Here is a 12988-nt window from a genome sequence, read left to right on the forward strand (position 1 = left end):
CAGGATAGGATGACTTTAAAATAATTTAGAAGATCTGAAGTTATTGATTGTTAATTATTAATTTTCAATAACTGCAAACTATTCAAGTTATACATCAGCAGGGGAATCCATACTTTTGGGATGCATGGGAGCAGAGCGAAAAAGCTGGGTTTAATTTTGAAAGCAATTTATCATCTAGCACAAATTTTAATTAGCAAATTGTGGTTTTGATTCTTTCTCAGAGAAGTTTTGGTATCTTCTTCACACTTTATTGCCTGCCAATTATCATTGGCAAGCCTACGTTAGCTTTCATAAGCTAAGCAATTGCACACAAATAAAAAAATGGTAAGAAGAATATTGTAACATTATAGTTAATAGTGATTTAAATAAATTCATTTTCAAAATTCAGCTTGTTAAACTGATTTATTCTTTCAACAGGACACCAACTAGGAAGAAGGAAGAAGAAGAGCAACCCATTGATATCATGGAACTTCTAAAAAATGTTGATCCTAAGGAATATGAAAAATATGCTCGCATGTATGGAATTACAGACTTCCGTGGCCTCCTGCAAGCCTTTGAGCTGCTTAAAGCAAGCAGGGAAGAAGAAAGCCATAGAATGGTAGTTATTCATTTGCCCTTTTAAAAAATATTTACACTTATTATTATGCTAATAATTTGGCCACGTACACGGTCAACCGTAGAAAATTAGAAAAACGTTATGTATGTAAACAAAAAAAATGTAACCTTTTGTGTTCCAATTAGGAAATTGAAACTGTGGGGCGGTCTCAGGCGGAGGAGCAAGAATTTGATGAATTGGTCCAATTCATTCAGCAAAGGCTCACCCAGGCAGATGTAAGCTAATGTCTATGTGCTGACACAATAGTTTCTTGCCCACCGTAGGAACTGCATTTGAACTAATGTGATTTTTTTTTCAGCCTATTACTCTGATCAAGGACATTGAAAACCAGACAGTATTAACAAAGAATGAGGCTGTCTTTGAGTGTGAAATTAAGATCAACTATCCAGAAATCAAGCTTTCCTGGTACAAAGGAACAGAAAAATTGGAATCAAGTGACAAGTATCAAATTAGCATTGAGAATGACTGCCACATTCTTAAAATCAAGAACTGCCAGCCACAAGATCAAGGAAATTTTAGAGTTGTCTGCGGTCCTCATATCTCTAGTGCTAAACTAACTGTGATTGGTGAGTAAACATAACCAGTTTGTGTTTGAGGATAACTTTGTAAAGAAATCTGTTATCTATATTCTGGTCAAATAAAATACATAACATTGGCTAAATAAGTTTGTGACTTGATAACATTAGTGGTTTGGCAAATATTTAGCTTTTTTTACACTAAAAAACATTCTGAGTAGCACAAAGCATTTAAATTAAAACAGTTGACATGTGGAAAAGGCAGATTTTTATCTCTAGTAGCTTTGCAAAGACAGTAACATCTTCAAAATACTAACTGTATGTTATTACTTGGTAACAGAACCAATGGTTGAAAGGCACGTTGAGGATAATATTATCAGAGAAGGACACAGCTGCACTCTGACCTGTCAATTCTCTGTGCCAAATGTGCAATCCCAGTGGTACAGGAATGGGAAGGTAATTGCTCCACGTGGTAGATACAGAACAGAGGTGGATGAGAAAATACAGAAGCTGATCATCAAGGATGTCACCACTCAAGATGCAGGACAATACACCTGCAAGTTTGAGAGCCTGGAAACCACTGCAGATTTAATGATTGAAGGTTTGTAAAACCAGTTTTTGAATTACCAACATGTTATCTTTTTCTATTAATGAGAAGTACAGCCCTCATCCTAGAGAAACTGCAGTACAGTCTTGTCACATCTTCATTATTTATAGATCTTGGGATTGTATAATATTAAGTTCAGTAGTGCACAGCATTGAGCATTGTTGTCAACCCTATTATAATTTAAAATAGAACATCAGAAACATAATGCACAGAGTGATGGAGAGCAGCATGTTTGTGTGGATATTAGGTGAGAACTGTGTAGGGTGAAATTTGGTGGCAAAAACTAATCTGGAAAAATAATGGTGAACTGTACTAATACATAGATCCTCACAGGGTAACATAGTACAATCTGGATCTGAGAAGAAGGAAATGGATTGTCATCTGAAATTAAAGAAAGTAATACATCTGTTGAAAACATTATTTGTCTATTTTTTACCAACAGCGGAACCAATACAGTTCACTAAGAGCATACAGAATATTGTAGTGAGTGAACATGAGTCAGCCACTTTCGAGTGTGAAGTATCTTTTGATGATGCAATCGTTACATGGTATAAAGGAACAACAGAACTGCGTGAAAGTGAAAAGTACAGCTTCAGAAACGAGGGCCGTTGTCATTATATGACCATCCACAGTGTTTCTGCAGAAGATGAAGGTTTGTTTGATGAATGGCATCTGATTACTTGGTTATTCTTTTCCCTCTTACCTTCTTTTGCTCACATATAGACTTGTCTTTATTGCCTCAGGAGTTTATTCTGTAATCGCTCGTCTCGAACCGAGGGGTGAAGCAACAAGCACTGCCGAACTCTACTTGATGACTAAAGGTAAGTGGATACCAATTGTGTATTCCCTAATTAATGCTGTGCAGTAAAATTAAAGTTGTTCAACAAAAGTGTCACATTGCCTTACGGAAATAAAAATATGGAACTGACTTCAACACAAAATTATGTTTAAATGATTCTGTATAGTTCTTCTGAAAGTTATCGGGACAACTAAATAACATCCTACTACAATGTGCTGGGAACTAGATCCTCTTTCAGATTATCAGACAACACCTAACACAATAGTTGGCAGATACTGTGGGATTCACAGTAACACTGCTCTTTAACTATTGTCTTTGGTTAACATTAAGGCATGATGACACCCAATAAAGTGAATAATTACCATTTAAGGAAGTAATTGTTTAATATATAACTTGAACACAATAATATATACTGTTATGTATTATATACTTTCTGTACAGACTGCAAATGCAGCCTGTAAAGAAAGGATATGCTTGAAGAAGATAATATTTGAATGAATCAAAAGTAATATAAATCCCATTGCTTTCTTTCAGAAATCAAATTGGAATTAAGACCACCCGGTAAGGAATATCAAGGAAATTGATACCTAAATAACCTTTAGTTATGTCAAGAATACTGTTGCATGGTTGATAGCCTAAGTATGAGTAAATATCTTTAAAATGTACAAATTTGACTGGAAGTTAGAGTTTACCAAATAATTCAATAAGTAGCTTTTTGTTACCTCCTTCCAAAGTGCAACATTGTGTCCCCTTGCAATAGTGACAATTCCAAAGAATCAATAGGTGACAACATATACTGTCTGGCCATTCCCTTTTAGAACAAATCATGACTTTGTTTAGACCACAATGCAGACAGTATAGCATATAAGAGACCTCCACTACTTGGAAGCTCCTATTTTTAAAAGCGGTGTTTGCCAAAACGAAAGTGGATCAGTAAATTATGTTTCCCTATAAAATGTAAGCAGCCCCATGTCCCTCCAAATCAAGAACAGATACAAGCTTACCTTGACTGTTTGATGATATCAACTGTCAAGCAGGGCACAGGCTAAGGGGAGAGTAGGTGTTACAGCCAAAGCCCAAATGTGTTGCCCAGCATAGCAGGACTTTATAAATGTTGTATGAGTTTATGCTTAAGAACTGCAGCATTTGGAATACAATAATGTTTGTCACATGTTTAATTAGGCTCACTATATTATTCACCAGATATTCCTGACTCCAAAATTTCATATCCACCTGAAGAGATCCTAATTGAAGGTAAGACACATGCGAATGTTTTAAATAAGTGTCTGCTTCAAATGTTAAAAACATTAGCACAGTTCTTTCACCCTTCACTCAAAAGCCAAACAGAGTAAAAAGTTGAATTTGGGTAGATTTGACAGAAAACCTATTATTTGTATTTCTAAGAATTCGCTCCTCCATTACCAGTACCAGAAGAGAAGAAGCCCAAGAAAGGTACCAGAACTGGCTGTGACGTAGAACACATCTTATACAAAGTGTTTGACCTTATATTTTTTCCTAAATACTAAAATAGTTTGTGGCAACAAATATAGTGATATAACTCACTTTTGTTCGGTCCCTCACATTTACAGACCTAATATGTGTGTCTGATAACTGATCAGATATTTATAACATAGCCAGCTTTGCTGATCACTAATTTAACATATACACTGTGTTGCAAAAGAGCATGACAGTTACCCAGTAACTAAATGAGCATCTTAGAATTTCTTGCCCTAGTATTCATGACATGCCTTAACATTGCTTTTAGAACACAGCTAAAATTGTTAACATGTAAATCCTTTAACTTGTTTCTCAGTAACAGCCATGCAATAATGAAATACATAATTGTTGAAAAAATATAGTTTTTCTGTCACTGTTTCTGTTTCATTTCACTTTCATCAGCTATTGTTCAGTCTTGGAAAGCCATCAGTATTTTCTACAGTATATTGTTTGAAGTTGATGCCAGTCAAAATATGTTTTGCGTAGTTTAATTATATGATATTTGTTAAACCTGCTTCTTAATCATAAGAAAAATAATACCCTAACGTAGATGCAATCCACACTTATTGTCTTCTGTCATTTCCTAACATTTCCATTCCTTGCCCCTTCCTTTCTATCTCACCGCTAAAGTCTCATTTACCCCACTGTAGCAGATAATATAGAGTGAAATGTCACATTATTTTATTTGCGTTGTTATTTTCATTGACAAAAAAACACAATGCCCAACATTGATTGTTATGTGCTTGATGAGATGCAAAGTGGTTAATTTTATTTTGTGGCACTATTTTCATATAATTTGTGTGTTCGTCATGTTTGTTGTTCAATGTCTTTTTTGTGGAAACGCTTTTAAAATCTTTCTTAAACTCTTTCCTCAAAAAAAGGTGTTTGAACTGCATGTAACCACATTCTTATTAATCTCTTTAAAGTGCCCAAACCGCTTGTTAAGAAAGTCCCTAAGGGAGTGCCTCCACCTAAGGAAGAAGTGCCCTCTGTCACAGGTATTGTACTTAGGCGCATACACTTGTGCTGTCTGCAATTGTGTGCCTTTTACTGAAGGTTAATTCCTCAAACATTAGCAACCATTGCAAAGCAATACACTTAGGCTTCTTCACAATTTCATCATATCGTCTTAAAAGTGCAATTCTAATTTGGCACTATCTTTTTTAATTTGGTGAGCATTGCTTTGCTACTTATGTTGACATTGTCATAGTCTGCAGATGCTAGTGCCTCAGAAACAGACTGACTAACTTTAAATTGACCGTGATGCAATATTACAGGGCAATTAGTAGCAGCGTAAACGCTTGCTGACCTCATACACCAATACTTTTTCCCATTAAAAAAGTTAAAAATGATACAAACCAAACACAATTGTACAGTCTTGTTTCTGTTTTAGGTGTTTATAATGTAAGAGTGAGGTCCATGGTAAGATGACACATCCACACAGAAGTATACAGGCAACGTAATCGATTCCTGCCCCTCCACGCACGTTACCACACAATAGTTGCTGAAAAACACAGGGCTTTGAATGAAAACGTTTTCAGAAAATAGTGTGTGTGTGTGTGTGTGATGTGCTTACACGGTCTAGCTTACAAAGTGCTGAGGCAAGATTCCTGAATGACGGGGTTCAGAAACAATCAAGATCTTGGTTTGCATTTAGACTTATCTGTCAAGTATAATTGTCACTTATGAATAAAAGTGTCTTTCAAAAGTGATGTTAGTACACATCCACTAGGAATACCATAACAATAAATGCTTCTTGAATTTACTTTCAGCAAGCAATTTTTTTATTTTTGCTCAGCTTTGTCTTTTCAAATAATGTGGGAAATGTTCTTTAATGAATCAGGGTGTTAGCTATAGTTTTAAACATCTATTTTGAACACTCATTATAGTTTTTGATAGTTAACTGTATTGTAATGTTTGTGTACTTTCAGATTTGGCAAGGAAACGTGCAGCTCCCGATCTCATCTCTGAGAGTGTAGCTCAAGCAAAAGGTAATAATAATAATTGAGTAGAAAATGAAGCACCATTTGACTCCCCTTCCAATAAGTAGAGCTACATTTTATGCCGTGTGGTATGCATATTAAAATGCATACTAGTCCTGAGTCAATGTTGCATTTAATTAGCAAGTTATGTGCTCAGTTCACTGAGTATAGTACAGGGCAAGTATGTGAGGTGGGTTTGAAATGAATCCTCTGCAGGCCATTAAAGAACATGTCATAGAATATCAATACCAGCTAGCCTTTACAGTGATTATCTTTCATAGCAGTAGTGTAGCAAGGGTGTTGTAGACCCTAGCAAAAGCAAGCAAGGTAAATTGACCCATCTACCCCACAGTCAGATTGTACAAACAGCTAGAACTGGGATGCAGCAGGGCCTGCACACCGCTGTCCCAGTGCTACTGCAACTGCTGCACTAACAGCTAATTCTCTGTTTTATAGTGTGTTGGAAGGAAAGGCTACTTATTAATACTAGTTCTTCAGCATGCATAGTTCCCCCTCTTAGCCCTCAGAAACGTTTGCAGGTAGAAAATGGTGGAGTGTGACTTACCTTTTCATTAACCCTAGGTATGTTTCAGTCACAGTGCACAGTTGCCTACTGGTAAATGTAAAATTTGTATAGAAAAAAGCTACATTTACCACTGCAGAGTTTTCAGAAATTGTGGCATTTAATAGGTCAATGAAACAAATGAATACTTAGAATTGTCAGCCTTATTATGTGCTGAAAGATCTTTGAATGTTGACTGTTATAAAATTATAAATATACCCTGCTCTTCAAAGGAAAGTCAGAGCAATGGCATAATACAGTTTTTCCTAACTAATATTCCTCTTGTTCACCTCAGTAATGTTCACAATTAACAAAATTCATAACATTTCTACAGTGCATATGCTTATATTCCTTATACAGTATGTGTTTATTATGTGTTTACATGTGGGTGCCAAGACTCTTTAACCTTACTTACAGAGACATCATATGCTTGTGTCCTTAAAAGAAAACTATCTTTTTCAGGGAGTAGATCAAAACCTTTTGCAGTATTTTTCAATGGACAGAAGCCATGCAATAACTTCTAATTTCTTTACTCACTTGGAAGCATGAATCTTTTCTCTTAACTCTAAGTTCCAATTTGTGTTCTGTGATTCTTGTGAACTTGTACATCTGTAACAGTCTTCAAAGTGTTTCGTGTTTTGTATCAAATTATCAGTATATTTGTTTTGTTATTTAAGTGTAGGCTGTGAATTTTTACTGTGAGGTTTGCTTTGGGGAGGACCTATCATGGGGATAAGATCCAGCCATACTCATGAAAGGAAACATCGTAAACAGACATGAAAGAGACAGACAAACTCATGATGACTGGGGCGGAAATCTGAGGGGAGCCAAAGAGACTGTAATATACTCACGCCATAATGAAATGGAGTCCAGTAGGAAGAGGGAAGGGCAAACATCTCCAAGTGCAATCTCATGGATTTATAGGAAGATAGTATACAGTATATTTGCTTATTGATTCTTAGAAAGCACTGCGAGGAAGTACAATAGAAGATATTTTGGGTCAGCAATGAGTTTAGCACACGCCTCTCCTCCATAGCGGTCACACCACCATATAACAAATACCCCATTTTTAGGCTGTCCTAAATGATAGTGGCGCCATGATCAATCAATAGGGACAAGTGTGTATGGCCTCTTGGGTTGCATATTTAAGGCCCTTTATAGGCAGCTATAATTGTTTATGAAGAATATGTGACTAGCCCTGTAATAAAGCAAACTCAAAGGTCATAAGGCAAAGAGGCAGGTATGACTTGGCAATGTCAACCATATTTTGAGTTGCATTTTCAATGTGCTCTTTGGAACATAGCTAAATACTTTTTGGTTCATTAGAAAGGGTGTATATTGAGAGATTAATGACGGTATATCATTTATGTCACTGTAAGAATTCTGATTATTGTTTGCGGTGGGCACCTGCCCGCCTCAAGAAACAATCCCAACCCCTTTCAGTGTTAAAGCTCAAAGTCACTAAATTAGCTTGAGCTGAACTCGCTGCTAACTATGGCACAGAGCAGACAGATGTAACTTAGAGTATTATATAAAGTATTATGCAGTGCCAAAATAGTAATCTAGCCGACACAACAAACAATAAATATCCCAAACCAGATTAGAAAAATAATGTAACATTTATTTAACCGAATTATAAAAATCTTATACAGGAAACCTGAGATATTGAGCTTTAAAAGTTTAAGTAGAAATAGCATCAAAAGCACAAAGCACCAATGACAGTCAATGGATGGCGTAGACCGGTAACTACACACAATTTGAGACTGACTGCTAGTTGGATACAACAAGCATATTGGTCTCTGTGAAAGTTGACATTTCACTAGTGTCATCCAACATCCAGCACTAAAATACAATTTGAAGCAGGATCTGTAAGCATTACAAATTACGAGATAAAAGTCTGGTAGGACAAAGGCAGGGTCCTGAAGCACCCAGAGAGAGAATAGACAGCAGTTGTCATGGTGTCCAGTGTTCTTCCTTTCAAGTGCACCAAAGTATTACATGTGTCTTAAACAGACCACTCATGCAGGATTCGACACTGTGGTGTCAACAGGACTCTCACAGCCCTGACCCCGTAGATACTGCAGAGCCTAGAGGAGTTACCCCTGCTCATTCAGGTGAACCTATTGTCTTCATTGGAGGCATTTCACATGTTCACACCTCATTTAAGGCTGAGGACAGGCTGGAAGTCGGCAGAATCTAATGCTAATTAGCCTGCTGAAAGTTTAGACAGATAAAGGGTCAAGTTCTATTTGTTACTTTTCCTTAGTAGTCATTAAAAATCCAACTTCACAATTGAATTGTATCTTTAATAACTATTAAAAAGGGTGGTGTAATTATTTTTATAATGGGTCCATTTCACAAGTTAGTATTGGTATTTTCATAGAATAGCCAGGCCTGCCATAGTGAAAATAGCATTTTGAGCTTTGCCACTGTAGGTATATGGTAATATTAATGTTCTAACTGTCCCGCGTTTAAATACCATGCACTTCTTCTTGTGGTCTACAGGCCTCCATAGGGGTAATTTACTAATATTTAAATGGGAGGCTTTTACCTGTCAAAATGGGATATTTTGACAGGTTTTACACTGCAACAGTCATGCTACACAAGGTATGCCTGTAGCCATGTTTGCAGTGACACTATTGTCGATGGCACAATAGGTGCTTCAGTCTACAAGCAGCATTTAACTTCAAGCTCCTGGGTACATTTTATATACAGGCAAGTTAAAGGATCCACTCAGGAATACGCCATTGTAACCACGTGTAAAGGGGAAGCACAGGAGCTTTACTCCAGGTTAGAAGGGATACAGTGCACAGACTTCTACAGCTAGCAATGCTAGTGTCCAGAGAAAGGGAAAAAGTCGGGGGTGACCTACAGTCACCATACATCAGCTCTCTCAAACATATTTGGGTGGGGCATTAGGTTGCTTTGTTAGCATTATTACTAATATGTAACAATTGTTTCAGTGGTACAGTTTGCATTCTCATTTAAAGAGCAACTCTGCAGCGTTTACCACAATTATGCTGTATGTCCATTTATTACATTGCTAGGCTACTTTGCATCTCAATACTTATGGTGATGTTGATCCAAATACTGGAAACACAGATGGGATATTAGGCATATTAGCATACAAATGACATAATATTACATTCAAGCGTATAAAAACCTAGAGTTTTTGCAAACCCTTTCCTAAATCACAAACTAAAAAGCCACCAGCTCAATGTGTCGGTCACATTGTTTCTGTGTGTTGTCTTGTCTAACATGTTTCTCAATTTATGTTGTAACAATGCTTGTTTATACAGCTACTCCTACTACACTGTAGGCTCACTTTGTGCTACTGACCCCATTAAAACTCACAATTGCTTTAAATTGGAGGAGGTGCAACATCTCAGCCTTCCGTGTATGTGGTAGTGAATGCAGTCCACATTGTTTACATTGAATGTTATCTGTCATTCATGTTCTTAAGTTTTCTTAAGCTTTCTTTCAACTAAAAAAAGATCAACATAAGCTCTTGCTTCATTCAACCTACTTATCTTGTAACCTAGGACTTATTGCACAACAATATGCAGGTGAAAACGCCAAAACTCTCTAAAGCAAGGGAATTGGAGTTCAAGCGGAACAGTTTCCCTATTTAACATTAAACGTTTATAATCATACTAAGCAGTAGAGCTTGCAACACCAAGAACAACATTCCTTCCTAGCGTGTCATCTAATGCTTACCAGTGCCTTGAGTGGTTTTCATATTAATATGAGTGAATATTTTTCAAGTTCCTCCGGTGTCAAGGAAGACTCAGAAGGAAGTAGCTGTTGTAACTATAAAGGAGCAAATATATGAAGAAGAGTACCCTGACACAGAGCCAGTGTATGAAGAAGAAGTCGCCTACGCTGCAAGAGAAGTTGGCCACAGAGAAGAAGTAGAATATGGTGAACAAGAGACATCTTATGAAGAACACGTTTACGGCCAGAGAGAAGAATTCTACGAAGAGCATGTATATGAGAAAAGGGAAGAATACTATGAAAAAGAAGTATATGGAGCCAGAGAAGCATTTTATGAAGAGAAAGGTAGATTTTGGTTCTTTACTCGGCATATGGTCAGTGTTCTCTTGAATGCTTATCTAAACATTGGCAGAGAATATGCTAGCATTTCTTTACTGTGCATGAAACATACAACTTTACCTGTACAGTGCACCATTCACTCTTTATTATCTAAAACAACAGATATGACAGTACAGAAAGACAAATACATTAAGCAGCTGAATGTGTGACAATGTGCCTTTACACATTCAGTCTTCCTTTACCATTCTTCGTTTAGTTTTACTTTTCATACTTTAAAAAATATTTAAAGTACGAATATTAGTTAGGTATTTTTGTCTCAAATACATTTTTTAGAATTATTATTTCCAGACAATTTGCAGTTCCGAAAATGGCTTGTTGATTTTCTGTTCTTCCACATTTTACCCAGAAATGTTTCCTAGAAGGCTCGTAACCAGAATTTTGTGAGGAAGCCGCTTTTCTGTCTCTGTACATTGTTTAGACATTTTCTGTGCCCTTTTATATCTTTGTTTAGGCATAATAATAAACGCAAATCTGATTTTTTAAAAAGCCAATAATTTGATATTGAGTTTGTAACACTTCTTACATTACAAGTGTTCAGAAGCATTTCGAGGTAAATATTTGTTTTGGGGAACAGTTTTGAAAAAATAGTGGTCTGTAAGTGGGAAGGCCAAAATATCCAGGTCCACAACAAAAGAGAGTTTTAATATGTCTAAAGTCACATATTTGTTAAAAAACTTTAAAAATATACATGGATCCAAACATATGTAACTGCTCAAAACATCATACTTTAAGTTGATTTTACCGTCCTACAACCAATCACAGTGCACTGTGGTTATCTGTTTTCTCTGAAGTGGTATGCCATGATATTTCAGTTGATCTCTCACTTTTCAGAGCTCCTTGTTCTTGCCTTAGATAATATTAGAGAATGTAAAACGTTTTGAGATAGATTTTCAAATATAGGGAGAATATTCTAGTGAAATACAAAATGCACACTACCACTGTTTTGAAATTTAGTCCTCAGCGTAGTAACTCTCACATTCTGATTTAAGCTTATGAAGTCTCTGAGGAAGATGTGACCGAAGGGAGAGTACCACCCATAGAACCCACGAGAAGAGAGATTTCAGAAAAAGAAGGTGCGGCAAGTATGCCAGCTGGTGCAATTTGTGCTACTACAGTCAGCTTTGTGTATGCTTCGCATGAGGGTGTATTCACATTTGTCCTTTGTCAACTGAAACCTGTGTGCTGAATGCACAACTCTTTCTACTGTGTGACATGCTTTTACAGCATTATTAAGGCACTAGATGTCAACAGTGTTGTTTATTGGGCCTCTTCTGGGTAATCGGTCCATGGGAAAGACAACAGAGCATAGAGAGAGTTCAGTTGAATTGCTAGCACTATTGACTGACTCCAAGGACAGTAATGCCACTAACACCTGAATGTGCCAATGCTGCCCAGCCCTCACACTGTTCCCTTTACTAGTGAGCTATATGTTGCCATAGAACTTGGAAACAGTTGTTACAGACTGTTTTCCAAGCAATTTGATTGATGTCACATGTGGTACTCTTGTTTTGTTACTTGTGTCGTTACCCAGTATTTGTTAATTTGGGCATAGGTGCACTGCTTCTTTTTAATGATCATCTTCACAATCTTTAGTTGTTTAATGCTAATGTTTTCCCCTTAACTACTTATATGTCAATTCTTTGGGGTCTCGTTTGGTCTGTCTAGTTAAGGAGGAGTTGTAATTATCAATGGGATTGTATGTTCATGAGCAATATTTATACATTGGTCAATGTCTTTCATAACACTTTGTTATCAATTGATTTGAAAAGTAAAAGTCCATACTACTACTGTCTTTATTAATATCTTTATGTTATATGTAAAAGAGTGCTCCTGGGCAGTTTTGTCTAAAGGCTTCACTCCAAAGCCTTGTTTAATAAATGATTCCCACTTCAATGTTCATGCCATAGACAGTTCTGCTCAGTTGTCAATGTCTAACACAAGCTAGAGTAGTTCATGTTGTATTATAGATCCAGCACTGCTTCATGGAATATTACTTAATGTTTTATACACCATACCTTTCAAGTCTAATGTAAAATAAATGTTGTGTAAATGTCTTTTAAGTGCTTGCAGTTGCCAGGAGACCTGTAGATGAACAGTTTGATCGAACCTATGTCAGCCGAGAGGAAGAAGAGTTTATCTTGACTCAAGGTATCTGTACCTTTTTTACATTCTTCCACTGGGCTTGAAATATTTATTTTCAGGATTGTTTTGCCTCTTTTGCCTATTAACAGACACTCAAACCATATTGTTGTGACTTTTTATATGCTAAGATGTTACCTTTACTATACTTGCAAGCC

At 36.5% G+C, this 12988-nt stretch overlaps 1 protein-coding gene across 1 annotated transcript in view; it reads left to right on the forward strand.

The window, feature by feature from the left end:
* TTN (titin) overlaps nucleotides 1–12988 on the forward strand; it is a 379890-nt gene that overhangs the window by 153945 nt on the left and 212957 nt on the right. Inside the window, exons 70-83 of the mRNA XM_078681496.1 lie at nucleotides 418–598; nucleotides 742–831; nucleotides 915–1182; nucleotides 1472–1732; nucleotides 2181–2390; nucleotides 2482–2559; nucleotides 3072–3098; nucleotides 3741–3791; nucleotides 3942–3989; nucleotides 4961–5032; nucleotides 5966–6025; nucleotides 10344–10637; nucleotides 11681–11764; nucleotides 12753–12839. Of these exons, the coding sequence (XP_078537622.1) occupies nucleotides 418–598; nucleotides 742–831; nucleotides 915–1182; nucleotides 1472–1732; nucleotides 2181–2390; nucleotides 2482–2559; nucleotides 3072–3098; nucleotides 3741–3791; nucleotides 3942–3989; nucleotides 4961–5032; nucleotides 5966–6025; nucleotides 10344–10637; nucleotides 11681–11764; nucleotides 12753–12839 (1811 nt within the window). The remainder of the gene's footprint in view (nucleotides 1–417; nucleotides 599–741; nucleotides 832–914; nucleotides 1183–1471; nucleotides 1733–2180; nucleotides 2391–2481; nucleotides 2560–3071; nucleotides 3099–3740; nucleotides 3792–3941; nucleotides 3990–4960; nucleotides 5033–5965; nucleotides 6026–10343; nucleotides 10638–11680; nucleotides 11765–12752; nucleotides 12840–12988) is intronic.

The sequence above is a fragment of the Lissotriton helveticus genome, chromosome 3_1 (assembly GCF_964261635.1).
Source record: "Lissotriton helveticus chromosome 3_1, aLisHel1.1, whole genome shotgun sequence".
Classification (NCBI taxonomy): domain Eukaryota; kingdom Metazoa; phylum Chordata; class Amphibia; order Caudata; family Salamandridae; genus Lissotriton; species Lissotriton helveticus.